The 24,383-nt window shown below is 29.8% G+C and overlaps 1 protein-coding gene across 1 annotated transcript; it reads left to right on the forward strand.

The window, feature by feature from the left end:
- Positions 1-17,488: 17,488 nt before the first annotated feature.
- On the forward strand, positions 17,489-21,946 carry LOC118043642 (protein trichome birefringence-like 39). Its single transcript, XM_035051674.2, has 5 exons — positions 17,489-17,952; positions 18,032-18,203; positions 20,175-20,353; positions 20,465-20,623; positions 21,370-21,946. Exons 1-5 carry the CDS (start codon positions 17,648-17,650, stop codon positions 21,659-21,661), a joined length of 1,107 nt encoding a protein of 368 aa, XP_034907565.1. The 5' UTR covers positions 17,489-17,647; the 3' UTR covers positions 21,662-21,946.
- Positions 21,947-24,383: the final 2,437 nt, after the last annotated feature.

Here is a 24,383-nt window from a genome sequence, read left to right on the forward strand (position 1 = left end):
GCTTACAAACATATCCAGAGTCATGTGAAAGGGGTGCCATATAAACTTCTTCTTGAAGATCTCCATTCAAGAAGGCATTTTTAACATCAAGCTGAGAAATATGCCATTGACGAATCGAAGCTACAGCAATAAGAGTACGAATAGTAGTCATTTTTGCAACCGGGGCAAATGTCTCCTCATAGTCCATACCATACTGTTGAGAGTATCCTTTTACAACCAGCCTAGCTTTGTATCGCTCAATAGACCCATCAGAATTAGTCTTGATCTTATACACCCAACGACAACCAACAACACTCTTACCAGGAGGTAGAGGAACCAGATCCCAAGTATCTGTCTTATGCAAAGCAGAAAGTTCCTCATCCATAGCTTGCTGCCAAAGCGGATCAAGAATTGCCTCTTTATAGGAAGAGGGCTCAAAGAGACAATGAATAGAAGCTAAAAAGGAAGTAAATGATGAAGAATAACAAGAATAAGCAAAATCTGGTAGTTTTGTAGACTTACGAATACGGATGGACTGACGTGGAGGTGGATCCACAATCTCAGATGAAGCTTGAGGGGCTGTAGATGAGAATGAAGCTTCAGGTGTGCCAGAGAGTAAAGTACCAGTACCTGCAGAGTTATGAGTACAAATTGATAGAACATGGGGAGAGATATCAGAATCCTCAGAAAACGGATCTATACTAATAACATCAGATTTGGTCAGGTTATGAGTAGTGGATGGAATAGAAAAGAAAGGTATATGCTCAAGGAAGACAACATGACGAGACACATAAAGTTTCTGAGTTATTGAATCAAAACAACGATAACCCTTTTTACCTTCACCATAGCCTAGAAAAACACAAATAGCGGATCGAGAGGATAACTTACTTCGTTCTACATGAGGACGAAGAACGAAACAAGTACAACCAAAGACTCTAAATGAGGAATAATCAGGAACATACCCATATAACTTTTCAAAAGGAGATAGACCCTTCAGAGTGTGACATACCTGAGGAACTATGATGCAACTGACCTATGGAAGAAGAAGCGGACATTGCTTGTGGCTGCAAGGAGAGAAACTTCTGAAATTGCTCAGCCAAAATATTAGGATCGGTAATAGAACTTGAGGAAGCTACTGCTGCAGTATTGTGGTGTGGTGGTTTATAACCTTGAGGTGGTCTATGAGCATTAGATTGTGACTGATTGCCAAACTTCCAAGCTTGATTCTGCTGTCTCAACTTAGGACACTGAGCCTTCCAATGATCTTTCTGCTTACAGAAACTGCACTCATTGAAGCCAACCCTTGTGTAAGGCTTATTCTGATGATTAGAGAATGGCTTAGAAGGCACTGCTAATACTGAAGGATTCGAAGCAGAAAAAATTCCCTTTTCAGAATAAGACTGAAGACGTATTTCTTCAGCCAATAACTCACTAACAACAGAGTCAACAGAAGGCAATGGAGAACGATGCAGAATTGAACCCCTAAGTCCTTCGAAATCACTGCGAAGTACTGTTAAAAATTGTACCAATCGTTGCTGCTCTCTACGCTCAATATAGGCACCACATGCCTTTAATTCTGCCGATTCTATAAGAGCCAATTGATCCCAAAGATCTGTCATAGCAGAATAAAACTCTTGGATACTCATATTCTTCTGATGAAGAGCTCGTATGTCATTCTCTAATTGATACTGTTTTGCAAAATTTGATTGTGTGAATAACCTTTGCAGATGATCCTAAACCTCTTTTGCTGTCTCATACTTCGCCAACTGCATACCTATCGAATGCTCAACAAATTGTTGATCCAAGTAATGATCTTTGCATTATTTGCTTCCCATGTATCTATCAAAACAACATCTCCCTCCTCAACATTCTTATGTATCATATAAGTCCCACTAACATACCCCCACATCTTCTTACCCTTAAGAAAATTTCTCATCACATAACTCTAATACGAATAATTCTTCCCATCCAACCTCACACTCACAGACTAAAGTGAATCATCTCTTTCAGTAGCCATAATCAGCAATCACAAATAACCAGAATGCAAAAGCAGCGGAAACAAAATACTAAATTGCAGAAACTAAACAAATCTCTTCTCGAAATTAAATGATTACTCCAAAACACAAAACAAATTTGCAAAAACTGAACGCAAATACCAAATTGCAGATGCTGAAGGGAAGATGAAATACCAAATTAATTGCAGAAACTGTCGAAATACCTAATTTTGCAGAAGCGGAAGACAAAATATCACTCCAAAAAAAATTGGATCCGCGAAGCTGTATTTGGGATTAAGCCTCGTTTCATAAAACCAGCTCTGATATCATGTTAAACTTATTGAGATCAAACACAAAAGGGAGGCTAGAATTCTGAATAATCTGTATATTATGAATGCTTAGTATTAACCTAAATACAAATAAAGTATATATAGGTTAAACTGAAAGTACTATTCTACCCTTAATAAATAATACTACATAAATATTATTTAACAGCATATACCCATGGTTTCTGAGGCACAATCCTTTTACCATTTATATGTATTTTCACGTGTAAAAAAGCTTTGTAAGAATCTCTCTTGGTGTGTGAATTTATGAATTCTGCTATGATTAATGTTTTTTAAAAATTATTTACATAACACAACAAACTAGCCATCAAACTATTCTCGTTTATGTTTTGTAAGAATTAATTTTCCAAATATATATATATATATATATATATATATATATGAAGTATATCCCAAGTTGTGCTTCTTTTGATATATAAAATTATTGACGATCCATTTTCATTTATGCGGGGAGAGGAGCAGGATAATTCCTCATATGTTATTTCAAACCATGATTTTTAAGATGGACTTTGTACAACCCATGTCACTCTTCTGAAGGAGGCCCGGCCTTCTCATAAGGCCCAGCCCAACATGCTTAACTGCTGTCCGTTGAAACTTTGAAAGGCATGGAGGAAGCCTGTTAATCAAAACGAACCCAGAAGAAGCTTTCCGGCTACAGAACTTCCACTTTCCTCCACGTGCCACCATTTCACGGCAGGTTCAGCTGCAGTCTTCTAGACCCGGATGTCCTTTACTAACCCGTTTGAGAGTGAGTGGGCTTTGTCCTTTCTGTCTCGTAAAGTCGTTTGACTTTCAAAGATCACATCATTGCATTATGAAAGTTGAAACTTCAAAATCCATCACCACTTGAATACAGGAATAAACTAGCACAAAGGTCCAATTAGAAACTGGCCTTCATTTGCTAGGTGGGCCCAAGCCCATGATGTCATGGTGTAATTGATATGACATTATATTTTTTTTTTCTAAAGACATTTTTAATAGCTTTGTGTATACGAAAAGGTTGAAATTTTTTTAAGTTTTTTTTTTAAAATTAAAATTTTTATATTTTTAGATTGCTTTGATATATTGATATTAAAAGTAAATTTTAAAAATTTTAAAAATATTATTTCAAAATATTTCTAAATAAAAAATATTTTAAAAAACAACCGTTATTTCTTTGATCCAATCATACATTAACAAAATATTATTTTTTATGATTATTTTTTAAAAAACAAACTCTAAATAATAATATGAAGATTAAATTCACTTGCAAATAAGATTAAATAATTAAATAATTTATCATAAAAAGGGGTAGTATATTAATCAATTGTCCTCCTAAAAACGCATGGCATCGTGATATTCAAGAACAGAGTTTGGCAAAATCAAATTATTACTAGGGCTGCTGCTATAATTGAGAGTTTCTAAAGAGGACAACACAATACAACACAGCAAGTTTCATAGTTATATCTTGCCCTATAAATTAAGGAAATAAAAAATAAAAAAAATTACGCATTTTATAAGTTTTATTAAATGCCACTCAAGTGGCTGGACCAGCCGTTTGCAGCATACACTGTGACAACCCCCTTATAGCTCCATTTGAAGCCACGTACCTTCCTTTTCAGCCGAATCTTCGATATTTTTCTTATATTCTTCCCCACTCAGGTTTACGATAAATAAAAAGCTCTTTATTGAACCTCTAAATCAATCATTGATATTGAATATTTAGATGCATTTTAAAATTGTGACTACCTAAAAAAAGATATTGTATTGATTTTTTTTTTAGTATTTTTTTGATGATTTTAACTTGTTAATATTAAAAATAAAAATATTTTGATATATTATCAAACAGAAAGTATTTTTTAAAAATATTTTGTATTACATTTCTAAATACACAATTAATTTATTTTTATATATATATTTTAGAAAATATATTTCCGATAACATTCAAAAAAACAATTACCAATATTTTCACGATGATGTATAAATGGCTTGATCAACTTAGTTTACGATTGAGTCGGCAGCTGATTTTACACAACTATTTCTCAAGTCTTAATTACAAAAAAAGGGTTCAATACATTCCTCTCTGCGACCAGTCAATGGCCTATTTTGGTGCCTTCACATAAAGCAGATGATAAATGGTTGCTAATTACTAATTACTAATTACTTTTCGGTGCGGCATTATTGACACCCCGCACGACAATTTTTTCTCAACATTTGGGTCCCACATGCCATCATGAAGATGTTTTAGGAGATATAATTCCTTTTTATTAAATTAATTAGTTGATTTAAAAAGAAGCCATGCTTTGGGAAAGTTTCTTAATCAGCAAAATTCCATTTCATCACTGAAAGTTTCTTAACCATCCAGTAGGTGGTTTAGGTAGCGTTTGGAGGTTGAAACATGTTTTTAAAAAATTTAAAAGTTTTTTTTATTTTTTTGTTAAAATTTAATACGGTTTGTACCTTTTTGAATCATTTTGATGTGCTGATATCAAAAATAATTTTTTAAAAATAAAAAAAAAATCATTGACATGCATTTCGGCACAAAAAGTTATTTAAAAAGAAATCGTTACCACACTGCCAAACACACTCGTAGTAAAAGCTTGAGATCAAGAAATTTACTGTCTTTGTAATCTTAGATTCCAACCCTATAATTGCCAATATTAATGACCACTGGAAGCTTATCTTGTCGTTAATTTCAGGGTCCGTGAAAATTAGTCGAGTTTCACACAAATTGGTCCGAACACCCTATATAAATAATAATAATAAAAAAATACATTCCATCACTAAAATGTGTTTATAACAAGGTCAATTTTTCAAGCCCTTAAAATTAATTGCTACGCCATAATAAAAAATAAAACAAACCCAAATCTAGGGCGGCTAGCTATCAAATTTGATGTGAGCAATCATTTTGTGATTACAGGCAAGAAAGAAAGAAACTTTGTAGAATTGGGCCCCAAACCCATCCACAGTAGAATGATTATCCATGAGACAACCTGCATGGAGAGGGATTTAGGGTGGTGTTTATTGCCGCAGCCGATATTGTTTTTTAAGATTTTTTTATAAAAACATATTAAAATAATATTTTATTTTATTTTTAAATTTTATTTCTGATATTAATATGTTAAAATAATCTAAAAAGTAATTTAGAAACATTGAAAATTAACGAAATAGTGATACAATGGCTGCGTCAATCCCGATCTTAGAAAATTATCATACCATGATGAACGAAACAAGTAACAAAAAGCCATGTTTATGATTTTACCACATTGTTTAATGTTTACTAATAATTTTGGTTATTTTTTAGCAGGCCTATTTATGGCAACACTTCAAAGCCAGCACAAAAAAAATTAGATTTTGACTTTTACATAAAAACATTAAACAATAATGACATGTTAATAATTAATTGGTCCATGTACATCTTGAAAAAAAAAAACACACACAGCTGACAAATACAAATCTCAAGAAAAATTCCTTTCATTCTTCAAAAGAACCCTAACGCATATGTTCATTTTTATTCCTTCTCCAAAAATCTAATCTTTGTCACTCTTGCAAATTCCTCTCCATGAATATATGTTCCCAAGACATCATTTTTCAAAAACATCATTTGTCTGCGCTTCCAAGAATTCCATCTTACAAATAACAAATGTGGTGTGACAAATTAAGATAGCAAGTATAATCAGAAATTCATATTTGAGAGATTGTATTTGTGATTTAGAGATAATATTTATTGTTTTATTAACTAATTTTATAAAATAATTTTGTAGATCTATTGCAAATAATTTGTTAAATATGATTGTTATCACATGCTAATGTTTCTAATTCTTAATGTAATGTTGTTTATCTTCATAGTTTTGTGACGATTCCATTGTTGCTTGTTTAGGTAGTGAGGTTTTTTCTAGGGTTTTGGTTTTTGTTTTGTTTTGCTGGGTGTATGTGTGTTGTTTTTTCAGATGAGAAATGAGTAATGTGTGTTAGGGCCCGTAAATAAAAGTTAGGTCTTGAATTTTACTCGCGTGCTTTGAAAGGTGTTTGGTTGGTTAACAATTTTTTGCATATTACATCATTTTCACTCATCTTCTTCATCATCAACCTCTCTCTAGTGAAATTGTTCTTGTTTGGTATTGTTAGACATAGTAGATAAAAGAGAGTGAAATTGTTCGTCATCAATGTTTTTCATTTCTCATCTTGTTTTGAGCAGAAAATTTACACTCTTAACTCTCTAATTTACAGATAAATAAAGTCAAATTTTTTTTCTCCTTGACGATTACTTTTGTTCCTCTTTTAACAGAAAACCTTGTGATTGTCATTTTCACCCATTCATCCATGAATTAACCAATCGCTTATCCTATTTGCATACATGTACTTGAGAAAAAGGCATTAGAAGGTCATCTTAATGTCATGGCATTTCTTATAGAATTGGCCCTATATATCTCATACACCTTACATCACCAAGCTGGGAAAAGGTGATTTATTTTTGAGGGGTGAATGAATGTTTAGAGTAAAACATATATCAGGTATATTGTTTTACTATGAACAAAAATTTGACCAAAAACAATATGAGAAATGTGAACGGTAGGAAATTCTTGCTACATTCATATTAGTGTTTCATCAATTCAATCTATGTGGCATCAAAATAATTAATTCCTATGATAAATATGGAACTTTTACTTGGGAAATTCGACTTATTAGTCTTCTTGCAATGCTAAACTTGCTCATTACAGGCTAATTTTTTTTTTTTTAATTTCTTAACACTAGCATAATAGAGATGAACTCTTTAAAGAGTTTAAGGTATGAGATTATACATTTTTATTTTAGACATAATTATGTGTTGATGAAATCAACTAGCATTGTAGAATTGGGTGTATGTGATAGGTAGTTGAATATTTTGGTAGATGGATGCAGAAATCTATATATAATGAAAATCTAACGAAATTATAAGAGACTTCTCTTATCATAGATGAATTTTGTGGAAAATGGAATTTCATGGTTTTGAGTGGGATTCTTGGTGTTTTCTTAGATTGTGTGTTATTTTTTTTCACTTATAATAATAAATTTGAAATTATTAAACTATTGTGTGATGGTAACTCCCACTTATTTTCTTTCTTTCTTTCTATGCACATCATAGCTTAATTAGATGCAAAGAGTGTTAATGTAGTAAAAAACAGTTATTTATTATAGTGAAGACCAAAATGAAGTACGAACCTCTTAGATATAATTAATGTAAAAAATAGTTTTTTAGGGAAGTGAGGACTGAAAAGAAGGAATTAAAGGAATTTCCAGTGAAGGCATTTAAGTTTGTATGACCATTTAATTGATTGAAAACATAAATTAATATATAATTGTTTTTGCAATTCAGGCATTAAAAGAGCAAGTAAAGAAAAGAAATGATTATATTTTATTATTACAATAGAAGATGACTTCTATCAAAAAATTTCTTGGTAACATGGGATACCAAGCTTGAGCATCAAATATGGACCTAGGTATGTTGGCACCTATGGCTTCACCTATGCCATTACATATGGCTCCATAAATGACGACACTTATTATCTAATCCAGTATATCAACCCAGGCCTCGACCACCATAAACCGATCCTACCTTATGATGGTCAATAATGTTTTGGTTCGTTTCCACCGCCACTTTTATGATAGAACATATTTATTAAATTATGACTTATCTATTTTGATGTAAGTTTAACAAGATTTAGAAACTTATTATGAAACTTATTTTTATTTGACTTATTATTATTGATAAAATAATTTCTAGTATTAATTTATGTTATTTATATATTTATCTACAATTTTTGAAATATCCACTAATAATTAAAAAAAATCAATAAATGGAAAACATAATTTAAAAAATTCATGTTTTAAAAAATAGTTAATGAACAAATTAACAACGGATTAGCAACAAAGTTTCCATCGCTAATTAACAACGGATCAACAACAAAATATCCATTGTTGATTAGTAATGATGATTAGCAATGAAATATCCATTACTAATTTATATAATCAGCAATCAAATTTTAGCAATGGATAAGTTGTTGCTGAAGAAATCAACAATTGATAATCCGTTGTTAAAAAAATAGCATTTATTATTTGTATCTGAAATTATTCGTTGTTAATTTTATTATTAAGTTTTATTAGTAATATATTTTAATTTTATTTGCAACGAACTAGCTAGTTGTTAATAGGTTTTTTTTTAGTAGTGATTTTTAACATTGCATTCTAACTGAAATTTCATTTTAAGTGACCTTTAGCAAAACAATTTTGGTTTTTTTAGCACTATGTTTTTTTATGAGTAGTGTGAAATATCAACGAATCATGCATTATTCATGGAATGATCGCATCAAAATAGAAAACGTCAAGTCATTCTCATTCCTGATATCCGACCAACTTGGATCTAAACCCATGTCTAGGCGTGGATTCCTCCAGCATGACTTTGAAATGTACTAAACCCTAAAAAAAGAAGAAGAAAAAAGTGAGTGTACGGTGAAATAGAGAGCACATGGGGAGTGTCGATTTGGCAACATCAGCACCATGCTGCCTGCTTGCTTTATGTTTTAGTTTGAAAATTCGGTGAAATCGTGTTTTTTTGTTTTTTAATTTTTTTTAATTAAAAATTATATTTTTATATATTTTTATTATTATTTTAATATGCTGATATTAAAAATATTTTTTTAAAAAATAAAAAAATATTATTTTAATATATTTATAAATAAAAGGTTTTTTTTGAACCGCTACCAAAATCTTAAATAATGACTTATACTTATTCTTGGATATCAACTAGTACTTGAACCTCTACATTTCCACATGGCTTTAACCTCCCTTTGACCTAATGGCTATATGAATTAAATATAATTAACTTTATATAAATTAGTTGTAAATGCGATAGGATCAATATTATTGGAGTGGTAATAACTTTTTTTTTTTATGCATGTTTTTATATAAGAATAAAATAAATATAATTTTTCTATAAAACAAATTAGAGCTAAAATTAAAAATTAAAAAATGAATGCAAATAAAAATCATAATACAAGAAAAAAAGAAGAAAAAAGGATAGACTCTTCGTCTATGTTTTGTGAATAATCATGATTTCAAATATGTTTTAGGTTTATTTCAAAGTTAAGCATGAAAAAAATATTAACTTGATGATTAATAATTGCTTTGAATTGGTTTTTTTAATGACTTGATTGATCTAGTTAAAATCAAGAAAATTTAATTAAAAAATAATAATATTATTTTTAATAAAAATAATAATCACTATATGAATTAAATGTAATTAACTATATAAATTACTTTAAAAGCGATCGGATCAATATTTTATTGATCGAGTATATGAGGTGTAGTGACTCGTTGCTAGCATGATGTGAGTGAGATATATACATGGAGACAATGATTCGTTAAAATTGATGATCACATATGCAATATGAGCAATTTCATTATAAATTAATAAAAAATACTCCTTTAAATTAATAAAAACACACACACATGTGTGTGTAGGGATTTAAATTTGAGCAAACTCCATATATTTTGAAACTATAAAATGTAAAGAACATGAACCTTACTTTTCTTTTCTTTTCTTTTTTCTAGTTGAAGAGGTTTTTTTATTGATTTAAGAGAATTTTTTTTTTTTATATAAATTCTATTAAAATGATCACATGTTGCCCGTATGACCGTTTGTTTCTAAGAACAAACTAAAGTTATAATTGATTGATTATTTTTTAATGATGTCATATTTAAAGATATATTAATAGGTTTTTCTAGAGCATAGATTAATGAAATTACAAATCAAGTATGAAAGTAGATGTGAATTACAGTTCAAGTCATTTTAATGCTAATCTCACATATCTGTCTTATAGTACTCGTCAAAAAATATAAACCATATTTATGAGAGTTATTAATAAAATCTATAGTTTTTAGACCTGGCTTAGTCCAAGACCCGAGTTCTAGGTTTTGACTGGGTCACCGGATCGTCTAAGTCAATTTTTTTTTAAAATAAAATGATGTCATTTTAGTAAAAAAAAAACAAAAGTTAACGGGTTGCAATCGGGTTTTTGACCTAGTCAACCCGACAGGTTAGCCGGGTTACACTAGATTTTTCCTTCCCTTATTTTTTCTTCAATCCAGCTCGGTTCCAACCCTAGATCGGTTTGGTCCCGGATCAACTTGTCTGGCTGGGTCAGATTTTAAAACTATGATAAAAATCCATAATTATAATTAGTATTTTTTTTTTCAATAAGTGGATTTTGATAATTATATAAGATTAGCATTACCCGTCACAAAGTTTTTAAAACAGACCGTAAAGGTATATTTTAACTTGAAAAAGATCGTTTATTGGCTTTAATAATGAATCTATGGAGAATTGCTAGTTATTGATATCTCAAAGACATGAGAAATTTTATGATATTTTAAAAAATAAGAATAAATATTTACTCATTAAAAAAGAGATAGACATATAAAAAAACTAAGAGAGAAATAGCAAGTAGAATATATGTGTGTGTAGCATACATTCCTATCACTTTTAATAGGTTTAGATGTTTTTTTTCTTTTAATTTCATCTTGGTATCTATTTTTTTTTAATGTAGACTTGTTAGGGAAGTGCATTACTAGAAAATTGGGAAAAACAACATAAACACCAAAGAAAAATATTTTATCACAGTTTAATTACCAATGAAAATTGTGATGAAAACTTTTGGCTAGTAATTTCAGAAGGAAACAAATATTGAATGAAAAAAAAAATACAAATCTTGTTAATAAGTATACCATTGGCAAATGAATAATAAAATGGAAGGACAATTTCTCAATATTTGCGATGAGAGCATGGGAAAACCATAGTGTGTTTAAGAATGTGTTTGATATTGCGGCAGCTGTTGTGGTTGTGGTTTGAAAAAAAATGTTTTTATAAAAAGTACTTTTAGTTGAGGTTGGTTTGAAAAAATAGTTGTTTGATTAAAACTGTGGTTCAAATTGAGGTTGAAGAAAAAGTAGTTTAATGTGTTTGGTTAAGAATGCTTTTGAAATTGAGGTTATAAAATATTTTTTTTTAAAATATATTAATATTGATGGTTTTTAATTTAAATATTGTGGATTTAACTATTGCTATTATATCATGAAATAAATCATACTTTAAATAAAAAAAAAATCATTGTTCCATTAAACTATTTACAATTCCATTACATACAAAATTTATCCGACAAGAACTACAAAATTAGGTAAAATATTATCATGAATAAAATTGATAGTACAGTACGAGTAAATTTAAATTACCTTAAACTAATTTTTTTTTTTAAAAAAACAAAATTTTGTTCACGTTTATGTGAATTGTGCGAGTGAAATCAATTAACTGCACTGTTTTTTTGAAAAAAAAAAAAAATAGTTCACGTGAACAGTAGAGGCATGTTCCACTATTCAGTGAACAATGGAGCTAAACCTCAGCATTTTGCCGCGCAAGAAGTAGCTCCTAGCTGTTTCTTTTTTTCTTGCGTTTCAAACGCAGCAGACCGTGGGACCCATAAATAGTAACAAATGTTTTTTCAATAACCAGACAGGTTGCATTTGTGTTTTTAACAAAACACAGACGCAACTTCTTAAACAAACACTGTTTAAGTAGGTTTAAAGAACCAATATTCAATATGTTCTTATAATTAAGTGTTATGCTAATGTTATATTATTCTAAACTTGTTTTGTTTCCTTACCAAATTATATGATTTTTGTTACAATGCTCGTACAAAAGCAATGAAGAAAGTTGAGTTCAATAATATAGAGAAGTGAAAAATGTATAAATCGAAGTATTTCACAAACTGTAATTGGGCAATGTATCTTGAATTTATGCTATCAAAGATTTTTGCAAGGAGTTTAAGATTCAATAAATAAAATTGAAATAAAAAAACTTATGTTTCAATGAGCAAGCACACTGGAAAAGTGATTTCATTTAACCAAAATGCCAAGCGCCTAGTAATAGTTCATTGTGATATATTTTTTTTAGTTTTAATTATGTGTTTATTAGTGAGACTTCTAACAAACTATTTAATTTATAGGAAAAATAGCTAGGTCGAGAATTGACTCTAATGGAGTTATACGAGGAAACTTATATTAAGAAGGTGGATATAGAGGGAAAAGGAGAAAAAGTTAATAAAAAAAAATAATAATAGAAGTATTTTTTGTAAGTGTTTTTGATGGTTATTATTGGTTTAAAATTGTTTATTTGCATCAATAATACGAAATGTAATTAAATTTTGAAACTTTATGTTTTTTTATACGAGAGTTATACTTCCAACACGGTTGCAAAATTTGGTGAAGACATTTCCACCCATCCTTCTCAAGTGTGCTTGAAGGCTACTATAAGTGATGGACCCAATATAAATTGTAGAAAAACGTATTGGTCCGAGAACTAAGGGAGGGCCTTACTATCTCAATTTTAAGCACTCAACATTCCAGGCCAAGTTATTCATCACAGGAATTTCATAAGATTTTGTAGAAAAAGGTTCGAAAACAAATGGTTGTTGAGATCAAGAAGATGAGTGCACAACCCCTAAAACAAATAGGATATATTAGGCTCAACTAAGTAAAACTATAAGCGTATATTTTTCTCCCGCTCCTAGACCTTCTGGTTCAATATCTTTTTCTCTCCCTCCTCCTCCTCCACCTTCAGAATCTCTGTTGTGATGTTCCAAGTGTACTTCACCTTGTTGATCTTAGCGTATTTCAATTGGAATTTGAGTGGTTTCTACTAGTATCTCTTATTGTTCATTTCTATTTTTTTTTTGCTAATGTTTATGTATGAAATTCTATATATCTCATTATTATGCATTATTTATATGAATTTGCTATTGTGAAAACTCATATGTCTGGTCATTTAGCTTTATTCATTATGAAATTTATAGAAATAATTTTTTGGAGATGAATTTGCACTATTTGTGGTTTAAGATTGTTGTGGATATACATCACCTCCTATGCTTTTTGTTATGGGTTTATTATATATAAAATTGCACTATTTATGGTTGTGGGTTTATTGTGAGCAAGAAATTGTTTGTTTAAGCATCATAACAAAAAAAAAACTTCCAGCAACTTGGTGACGGAATCACCGATTGAATTTTGTCTACATTTTCATTGAAAATTTCATTGGAATATTTTAACCCGTTCTAGAACTTCGGTAAAAATTATAGAAAGTGTAGCAACTTGGTGACGAAATCACCAACTGAATTTTCTATCAAAAAATAAATAGCGATGGAAGATAAAAAATAGGTGATAAAAGCTTATTTTAAGAGCGAATATTCCATTGATGATTTTGTTGGTATTGAAAAATACTGATGTAATTGCTGATGTAATTAAAAAAACCCTATGAGTTATTTTTTATAGCAGTATTTCATCACTATTTCCATTGTTTTTTTTTTAAATGCCGACAAAATCTTTTCTAGATATTAAAAAAAATATTATGTTGGTATTTTTTAATTTTCTGGTAGTGGTATTGGTAATTAAATATTGAGTATTTTAAAATTTCTCAAATAAATAGATGACTTCCTAATTGCATTTCTATATTGTGCGATCCATAATTCTTGGATTACTATATAATTAAGAAACCAAATTTGGTTAATCTCAATTCTCAAGACGTGGAAATGTTTTATTTTTATATGGGCACACATCATTCATTAATTAGCACCCTACCAAAATAATTAAGCTTGAATGTTAAGATAAGCCACCTCATCCGAAACCATTAAAAAGAAATTACATCTTAAATTAATAATAATGTATCAGTTGGTGAAACTACCTCTTTCTTTTTTCGAATAAAAAAAATAAAAATAAAAAGCTGTTAAACACTCACCGATCCATGCATGATATTTCTAATTGCAATCCATAGTATTAGTGAAAACTATTTCTACCTTCCTTTCCGGTCAAAGCACGATCTTTCTGCAAGCCAGCTAGCCGCTAAATTCTAAACATATGAAAATAATATAGTTGACATCGATCTTGACCTTATTAATAAAAACCAGAACCACATAATATTACTCATTTTAATTTTAAAAGGTAGCTAATGGTTTTAGGTTTATTCTCAAATAATTATAAATTTAAGTTTTTTCAGGGTCACTGATAACTTACATAGTCATTAATTTCAAAACCTATGAGATTAGTCGAGATATGCACAAGTTAGCCTGAATATCTGTATTAATAATAATAATAATAATAATAATAATAAAAACTCATCCCTAGTAATGTTATGTTGTTGTTTGTGGCATGATTGTGTTTTATTTTTTTCAAATAATTTTTTATGTTTTTGATATCGTTTTGAATGTGCTGATATCAAATATAAATTTTAAAAAATAAAAAAAATATTATTTTAAATAAAAAATACTTTAAAAAATAACAATTACCATGATTTCAAACATTACATGAATTCAACTTATCTTGAGTTGAATGTACCTTGACCACACTACTAACTTCCTCAACCACGTTGAACAATCCATTTAATTTCCTTCTTTGTACAACTTAAAAACCGAAAATTGAAATCATCAAGAAGTTCGTTGTTTGTGTGTGTGTGTATATATATATATATATTCTTTTTAAATGAAACTATTGATTAAAGGAGTGTATTCCATTCTAGACAATTTGTGAGAAGGTATTATGTTTATCAATCGTTTTTACTTTATATATGTGCTTTTTATCAAAAAAGCGAGGTGAATTTAGAAAACAACTCATTTCAAAAGATTATGTAGAAAAAAAAAAAAGTAATTTATTTTGGAGAATTGGACACTTTTTTCTAGAATCACGGCTTATTCGACAAGATTTTCCTCGCGATTTAGTTAATAATTCTAAGAGAGAGGTCAAATGATTAAGAAAGCTTGCTCTTTCTTTAATTTTTTAAATTCAAATCTTAGATCTGCATTTAAGATTGCTTTGAAAACAATTTATTTTCAATGTATACATAACTTATTTTAAAAAATACCTTAAAATCAGAAGGGGGAAAAACGAAACTTGGTCAGTGAAAACAAAACAAGATGAGAAAAAAAAAACCCTTTTGGGGCACAGCCGATGGCCTACAACTCACTCAATACCATTTTAGTGACCCTACAAAACTAGCTTTTCAAAGAGTCCTAATTGAACTCGTTCAAGCCTGTTACCAGCCAATCCAGTCAATTATATATATATATATATATATAGAACCATCTAGGTGTGGTCCAATAATAAAAGCTTGGGACCAAGAGATTTGCTTTTTCTGTGGTCTCAGGTTCGAGCCATGTGGTTGCTTATATGATGGCCACTAGAGGTTTATATGGTCGTTAATTTCAGGGTCCGTGAGAATTAGTCGAAGTGTGCGCAAGTTCGGGACATCCACGTTAAACTAAAACAAAAATATATATTTTTTAGATTTTTATTTATTTATTCTTGATATAAAAAAACATTATTTTTTTTTTTAAAAAAAACCCCATGCGTGGAATTTGGTACAACCCTTCACACCATTTTACACGTATGTGTACTCTTAATTTAAGATCCTTAAATTTCTTTCTACCCTAAATCGCCGCAATATATTGCACCAATTATGAGCTCTACCAATACATTTTACACTGATTGGAGAAATTGAGTTGATAGTGGCAGCTGAGTGAGAGTTTTGAGTACGATTCCAAAAAGCTGCAAAAAGAAATCCTTACATTGGTCTGGTAGGGTATACTGACTAAAGGCAAGAGGACCTCCTCCATGAAAGGATTTGGCCGGTTTTCTTGACTTGGCAAATTGTAATCCAAATTCCGCTTTGTTCTTGAATTCCTTGGCAAACCAGAGGTGGATTCATCGCCGCAAAGACAAGCTTAAACGCACCTCAAAGGGCACTAAGTGAGAGTGCTTTTTTTAAAAAAATATAATTTTTACTTGAAAAATATTAAATTAATGTTTTTTAGATGTTTTTGATGAGTGTATGTGAAAGAAAAAACTTGATGGAAAAAAATATATCATTTTTTAATGGGGTGAGATTGATTGAAAAAACAAAATGTCATTTATTCTGTCTCGTTATTTTAATTCTTGGCTTGAAATCAACACGATGGTTTGGTTTTCTTACCCATTTTAACTTTAATCAAGGGACAATCCTTAAAAAAAGAAGATTAAATACGTGGTAATAGTTAGTTTTTAAATTTTTTTTTATTAGAAAATATATTAAAATAATATTTTATTATTTTTTTTAAAAAATATTTTTTAAATTAGTATATTAAAATAATAAAAATATCAAAAAATAATTAATTTAAAATAAAAAAAATAATTATTTTTTAAAATATGTTTAATACATAAAATCGAACCGCCACTAAAACTAGTTAGATTTTCACCCAACAGCAGCATGCAGCTTGTCCCTTCCATTCCGTTTCAATTGGTGACCTTTTTTTTTTAATTTTTTTTTTTAAAAAGAACAAAACAGAGAAATCATTGAACTACAAAATCCGGTAGGAGTTGCAAAATCGTATGGCAATCAAATAGTATTGGATACCGGGAGGTCATCCATGATGTCTTAATTAGGACAAAAGTTAGACAGATCTGACATTATAATGACACTTGTTAATTTGAAGATCTACTTTCTCATGACTTCAATGCCAACCTAAACTCCAATTTTCTATGAAATGTGACATTTTATGCTAACACTCTAAAATAAATAAATGGGTTTCTTATTGTATAATAAATAAATAAATAAACTCCAATTCAAAACTATTGTATTTTTAAATTTAATAACAATGCAAAAAAAAAAATGAACCTAAATATTTTTTAAAAATTAAACCCAAACTAATAAATATTATATTATATACACCAATTTCATCTCCACACAAAATGTTTAGGAGAAATGTCGAACTAAAAATACCTTAACAATATTAAATAGAGAAAATGAATTAAAAAAAATATTCTATTCAAGTAGTTAAAAAAAAAAACTAGAAAAGATAGAAATTAAAAAAATATTTATTTTCTTAAAAGAAAACTTATACCACAGGAAATTAGCTAGAAAGGGACAATGAAAAAGTTCATCGAGTCATCTACCAGAAAAGAAACTCTTTGTTTTTCCCATTATTTCAGAATCAAACTCGTTATGATTCCTATTTTTCAAAGCCAGGGGATCGAATGGTATCCATCCCCACATGCGACGGTGGAAATAATTCATCTAAAGATTTCTTATTTTTCGTCAGAAATGAAATAAAATATTTATAGTATAATGTGGCAAATTCCATGTGAGGCCCTCCCCACTCAGAGCTCCCCCCTCGACCTCCCTCGCTCCTTCTCTCTCATACATTATATAAACGCTTGTCTGGGACACTTTTTCTTCACTCCTCTTCTTTTTCTCTCGACAGATTTTCTAATTATTGAAAAACAAAATAAATCAAGATGGCTTTCTTGTTCTTCAAACCCATCTTTCTCTCCTTGTTCTTGTTCATATCTCACCACACAACAGCAGAAGCTTCAAACCTAAGTGCCCTGAGCTTCAGCTTCAGCAATGGTACCAGTAATGCCAGAGAGCTAGCTGGGAAGTGCAACTGGTTCAGAGGAAAATGGGTTTTCGATCCAAAATATCCTCTCTATGACTCAAATTGTCCGTTCATAGATCCACAATTCAACTGTCAAAAGTATGGCCGCCATGATAGCTACTATCTCAAGTACAGATGGCAACCTTTTGCATGTGATTTGCCCAGGTACCATGTTTTTTTTCTTCTTTTGTGCCCTCCTCATGTTCACTAATGGTGGGAATAATGCAAGACGGCATGTGTCCAGGTTTAATGGGCTGTATTTCTTGGAGAAATGGAGGGGGAAGAAGATAATGTTCGTGGGCGACTCACTGAGTTCGAACCAATGGATATCTCTAACGTGTTTGATTCACTCATGGGTGCCGAACTCGAAGTATAAAGTGTTTAGGTCGGATGGTCTCTCTTCCGTTACATTTGAGGTAAGTAAGGAGTAAGATTTGCTTTAAATTTTCAACAATCAATTACACTTCAGCAGTGTGCATGTCTTGTCCTTTTCTCCGTGCCTTTTTGAGAAGGTAAAGTTTTTATTGCTGCAATTAAATTCTTCTATTTCCAGCCCCGGTTTTCGCTACTTTATTTTAAGTTGGTCTGCGTGCGTGGCGTTTTCAGCATTAAAACAGGAGCGTGATTGGTGGCGGTAGTAGGCACTTTCTGTGAATTTGCTGGTTTCATGTTATCCTTGTGCTGTAATAAATGCTTCAAATTTAAAATAGCTAGATTTAACTGAGTGTTTGGAAGTATCTAGGATTTTTTTGTTTTGTTTTTAGGGTGTGTTTTAATTGATTTAACACATTAAATTATGTTTTTTTTAATTGATTTAACATGTTAAAATTAAAAATATTTTTTTTTTTAAAAAACATTTTATTTTTAAATAAAAAACATTTTTAAAAACACAATATTTAAACAAAAAATTTTTCCAGCCAATACTAACTTGTGAGTGCAGAAAGTTAACTCTTTTAGCAGTAACCTGAAAGTCCTTGATTAACCAATGAATCATTGTCTTCTTTGCCTTTTGGAATGGAATGTTGTTCCCTACCCTATATAGAAATGCCCTTAAACCTTTCAAACTGTTTTTGTAAAAGTTAAAGAAAAATTGATAGCAATCTAATAGTAATTATTTTTTAAAATATTTTTATTTATAAATATATTAAAATAATATTTTTTAATTAAAAAATTATTTTTAATATAAAAAAATAACAATACAAAATTAATTTTTTTTAATTATATTTAAAATGTAATTACAAGGGATACTCATCTTTCTTTTGAGTAAAGCCCACTAACCAATTAATTATCACTCCAACAAATCTACCCTTTTTTTTTTCTTTGCATATACATGTAACTAACTTATTAGAAATGAAAAAAAAACTTGAAAAACTGATTAAATTAAAAAAAAAACCTATAAAAAAATATATTAAATTTTTTATTAAAAAAAACGACTAATTCAGTTCGGTTTTATAAGTCTGAAATCGAACTAAACTCAAACTGAAAAAACCACGAAAAAACCTAGCCAAATCAGTTTGAATTGATTTTTATTCTTAGAAGCAAAACCGAATCCAAACTAAAACCGGTTATTTTAAACTGGTTTTAGTTTTTTTTAAAAAATTTTAATTTAATTATTTTTTTTAAATAAAAACTAAATTTAATCGAAAGTGATCACCTGTCATTTGAAGGTTTAATGATAACAGCTAGCGTAGTTGATTTATGGAGTGACTACAATATCAGCAAAAGCCAATGACTATACACCGTTGGATTTGATTTTTTTTTTTTTTTTACTGTTTTATACAAATCCATTTTTGAATAAAGATAGCTGTCATGTTGGAAATTTCAGTGAGGAGTACAGTTTTGTTTTGTCTCTTGCTTTGTTATTTTCTTCTGAGAAAAAAAATCTTCGGAGTTCAGTTGACTTTTTAAAATCTGAAGTGTGGCCTGCAGATGGGATAGTAGAAACTTTGTGACGTGCCAAGTTGCCTGGCACTTTCAATGGACTGTTCAAGGAATTAAAAGTAGCTTATTTTTGTCTATATATTTTAAAATCACATTTTATTTAAAAAAATTATTAAATTTATATTTTTCATTAGTTATAATTTTAATGTATTAATATTAAAAATAAAATAAATTATAATTATTTTTTAATAAAAAACACTTTTAAACACGCAAAAAAATTTAATATCCATGACCTTCCTTTTTATAAGGTTTTTTTTTCAAGTGATAATTCTGCAATGTGGCAAAAATACGCACACCCTTTTGTGTTAATAAATTTTAAAAAATATAAAAAAAAATACCTCAACACCCTCCTAATAATTCATACTATCAGATTATAAAAATAAATAAATAAATAAAGATTAAAGTGATCTATAAATTAAAGGGCTTGCCTGTGCTCTCTTGAGCAGGAATACGGAGTCACGATACTACTATATCGAACACCATTCCTCGTAGATCTTGTCAATGATAACAAGGCAGGACGGATCTTGAAGCTTGACACGATACACAATGGCCGGGCATGGCGAGGCATGGACATGTTGATCTTCAACACCTGGCATTGGTGGACTCATACCGGAAGATCTCAGCCGTATGTACTCGACCCTATTTCTCATATTTTCTCATTATTTTATTTTATTTTATTTATATATATAAAAAAGAAATCACAACATGGGTGATATAATATCTCTATAATTTGCAGATGGGATTACATCCAAGAAGGGAATAAATTGTACAAAAACATGAACCGTCTAATTGCTTTCTACAAGGGACTAACCACATGGGCTCGATGGGTCAACCGATTTGTTGATCCTTCTCGAACCAAAGTCTTCTTCCAGGACATTTCTCCCACTCATTACGAGTAAGCAAATCTCTCTTGTTCATCCACTCTTTTTATTCGTTTGATTAGATAGGTTTACTTTCTAACTATGTTTTTTATTCTGGTAATGAAGAATAACATAGGTTTCTTAGTATTATACATATTTACATCTTGAAATGTTAACCAATACGTATTTATATATTTAGGTTTGAACACATTATTTATATTATTTTTCAACTCATTATCTTAAATGAAAGTTTTTTAGGCTTCAAACTTGCATAAATTTATACTATCTTATGCTTAATATTTATCAAATAAATAAGAATGATGAAATTTAAACTCGTACTTACATGGTCTTTAAGGTTCTGATATCATGTTAAAAAAAACATCTCAACTTAAAAACTTAAGCTTTTAGATGAGATTCTAAGATATTATTTATATTATTGTCTCATGTATTTTCTGAAGTGTAAACTCTCTGATCTTACAACTGCATAGACTCATACTATCGTGTATTTAATTTTTATGAAATAAATGAGAACTCATGATCCTTTGATTATTAAGCTTCTGATACCATATTAAAAAACTAATTCAATTTAAAAGTTTAAGTTGTTAAGTAAAATTCAAAAATATAATTTATATTATTCTATAATAACATTAATATATTAATATACATGTATGTAAATACTTATGAACATGACTATTGAGTAAACATGCTAATGTAAGAGTAAATAGATTCATGTGTTAACAGCTATGTCAGTGTATTTATCGACGTGATCCTTTTAAAATAGGGGCAGGGACTGGTGGCAGCCATCAAAGTCATGTGCCGGTGAGACACAACCGTTCTTTGGAACAAGGTACCCGGCAGGGACACCGTTGGAATGGGTGGTGGTTAACAAGGTCTTGAGCAGGATTAAGAAACCAGTCTACTTACTAGACGTGACCTTACTTTCTCAATATCGGAAAGACGCCCATCCTTCGCATTACAGCGGCAACCATGGTGGCACTGACTGTAGCCACTGGTGTCTCCCTGGGTTGCCGGATACTTGGAACCAACTTCTGTACGCAGCTCTCTTCAGTTGATAGCGTTTAATTGGAACTAATTATGATGTTGTAATTTAGACATTTTTTTAGAGGATCATTGTTTCAGTGATCATGGCAAAGGGATTTTAGTTTCTTTTTGAGGTATATTTAGTTTGCCTGTGGGCAATAACGAGGTACAATTCTTCAATTGTAAATTTAGATTTTTTGGCAATGAGATTGCCATGAAATGCCCCTCCAAATTCAAAGGCTTATTGAGATTGGAGATACTCTTTCAACTATGTTTATTAATTTAAACGAAAATAGTACGAGGCATGTATTATCAAATTCTTGTTGGATCAAGATCAGATTCTCAAGAGAATCGAGGTGCAATTTTATTTTTATTTTTAATTCTTTTTATTAATAATAAATATTCAAGAGGGGAAGTAAGGCCAAGACCCGATGATTACCTATTAACATTCGTGGAAGTAATTATAGCATATACAATAGATGCAAGGAAAGGAAAACCTCATTTTCTGTCCCTAATGTATCCCTTAATTTATAAATTTAAATTAATTTTTTTAATATTTTCAAATCATTTTGATATATTGATGTTAAATATAATTTTTTAAAAATATAAAAAATATTATTTTAATATATTTTCAAATGAAAAAACACTTTAAAAACAATTCTACTATATTTCTAAATACCCTTGTATCTTTCATCTAAAATACTCTGTTTTAAATTAAATGATGTTATGTTTCTATCCAATAAATATCGTTAATGTCTATATCTATAAATAAAACACGAATTGCTTAAAAAAATTAATTGACTAGTATATATTATTAGTATTATAACATATCTTTGATATGAGAATCTTATCTCAGAATGATTATTTTGGACAGAATGATCCACAAAATTACTTTTACTCTTTTGGACAGAATGATCCACAAAATTTGAATAATTATTTTGAGAAAAATTTCTAATTAAAAAATATATTTACAATAAATATTTACAAATTTGTTTTATTCATGCATATATGTTTAAGTTCTATTCACATCACATCAAATAAAAACGACTCTTTCAAATGAAATTAAGAATATTAGAAATAAATTATCCAAAGAAATCAATTAAAGATTATAAGAAAGCATACTGTAAAATAATAGATAAGTTTTTTTTATATGCCATAAGAGTCCTTTCCCTGCCAGTTCTGGATTTGTAACGAGAATATCCACATGTCATACATTTGGTCAGCTCAGTATTTTCAAGGTAGTATAACATGAAAAAGTTAAGACACCTGTTAATTTTCTTATATTTTAAACCGAAGGGTTTTATCATGGACTTTGCAGTATAGAAGTTCGCTTTCAGTCTGTTCCCTTAAGGTAAAATGCTTCTCGTCCATTTGATAATTTTGTCACACTTGACCTCATTCAACCCGCGATCTGACTCGATGGTGAATACCCGTGCTACTGCAGATAATTTACTGTGGTTCGTGCAGCCATCTCATAATGGTTTGTTAGAATCTTTCAACATATAAAAAAACCTAGCTGCATTTGCATAAGGTTTTTCTTCTACGATTGGACATTGACTAACATTACCTTGATTCATTCTCATTGCATTCATAAACATATTCCTGTAAGGATTATTGTTGTTATTTATAACTCCATACACGTTGCTAGCACTAGAAGTTGACCTAACCACCCTTTCTTTTATGCTCTTATTACAAACAAATATTTTTTTGTGTGCATACCAACACAGATAATTCTCCATAAATCCTTTGTGTAGAAGATGCATTATTACAACATCTAGATGCAGATACTTTTTATTTTCACACTTCTTGCATGGACACTTAATACCGCCTCCAGTAAAATTTCAGGGAATAGATATTGCGAAATTAATAAAACCCTGAACTCCGTTACAATAATCCATCTTCCGCAATTCTTGGGGTGACTTCTATCAAACTTATATAAAATTATGATGACAACATGTAGTAATTAACTATGTTAAGTAAATAAATTTGCAAAAATATTGGTTTACCTCGAGATTATCCAACAAGCTAATTAACTTCTCATAAATATTCATTATCAATTATCAATGTCCATACAAATTTATACATATAAATTTACGGAAATTACAACTCTGTAATAGCATTGATAAAAATTAAAACGGAACCGTTAAAAAAACTATTAATTATTTCACGACAACACATATAATTCGGTAATTCAACAAAGTTTCAACAATTTACAAACAAATACAATTTTATAAAATCTAAAACAAACCATAACAAGTACAAAATTATACATTCATATAATATAAGTTTGTTTGAGAAATAACAATAAAACTTGTACATACACTAACAAAATACATATACTAAAAAAACAATAAAATTGACATTTAATTGTTAAAATTAAAAAAAAAGATAGATTTATTTATAAAAAATGATAAAATCCGCAATAAATCAGAACACGGATGTTGTGACAACAAAACTTAAAGAAATATGACTTGTGTTGAGAAGAGGGGGATTTGTTTTTGGGGGCTGGTTGTTTGAAGTTCAGGAGGGGAGAGTTGAGATGGGGAAGAAGAAGGAAAAATAAGAGAGGAGAGGGTCAGGAGAGTGGTGATATATTCACTTTTACCGATGAAATCACCGATGGAATCTTTTTTACGGTGATTTCATCGGTAAAATCTCCTGCAAAAAGTTCCACGTCAGCGAACCTTTTTTTTTTTTTTTTAATTCGGAATATTTCGTGTGTAATTCTGTCGGTATATACCAACTGAATTACGA

Source organism: Populus alba, chromosome 13, assembly GCF_005239225.2.
Source record: "Populus alba chromosome 13, ASM523922v2, whole genome shotgun sequence".
In the NCBI taxonomy this organism is placed as follows: domain Eukaryota; kingdom Viridiplantae; phylum Streptophyta; class Magnoliopsida; order Malpighiales; family Salicaceae; genus Populus; species Populus alba.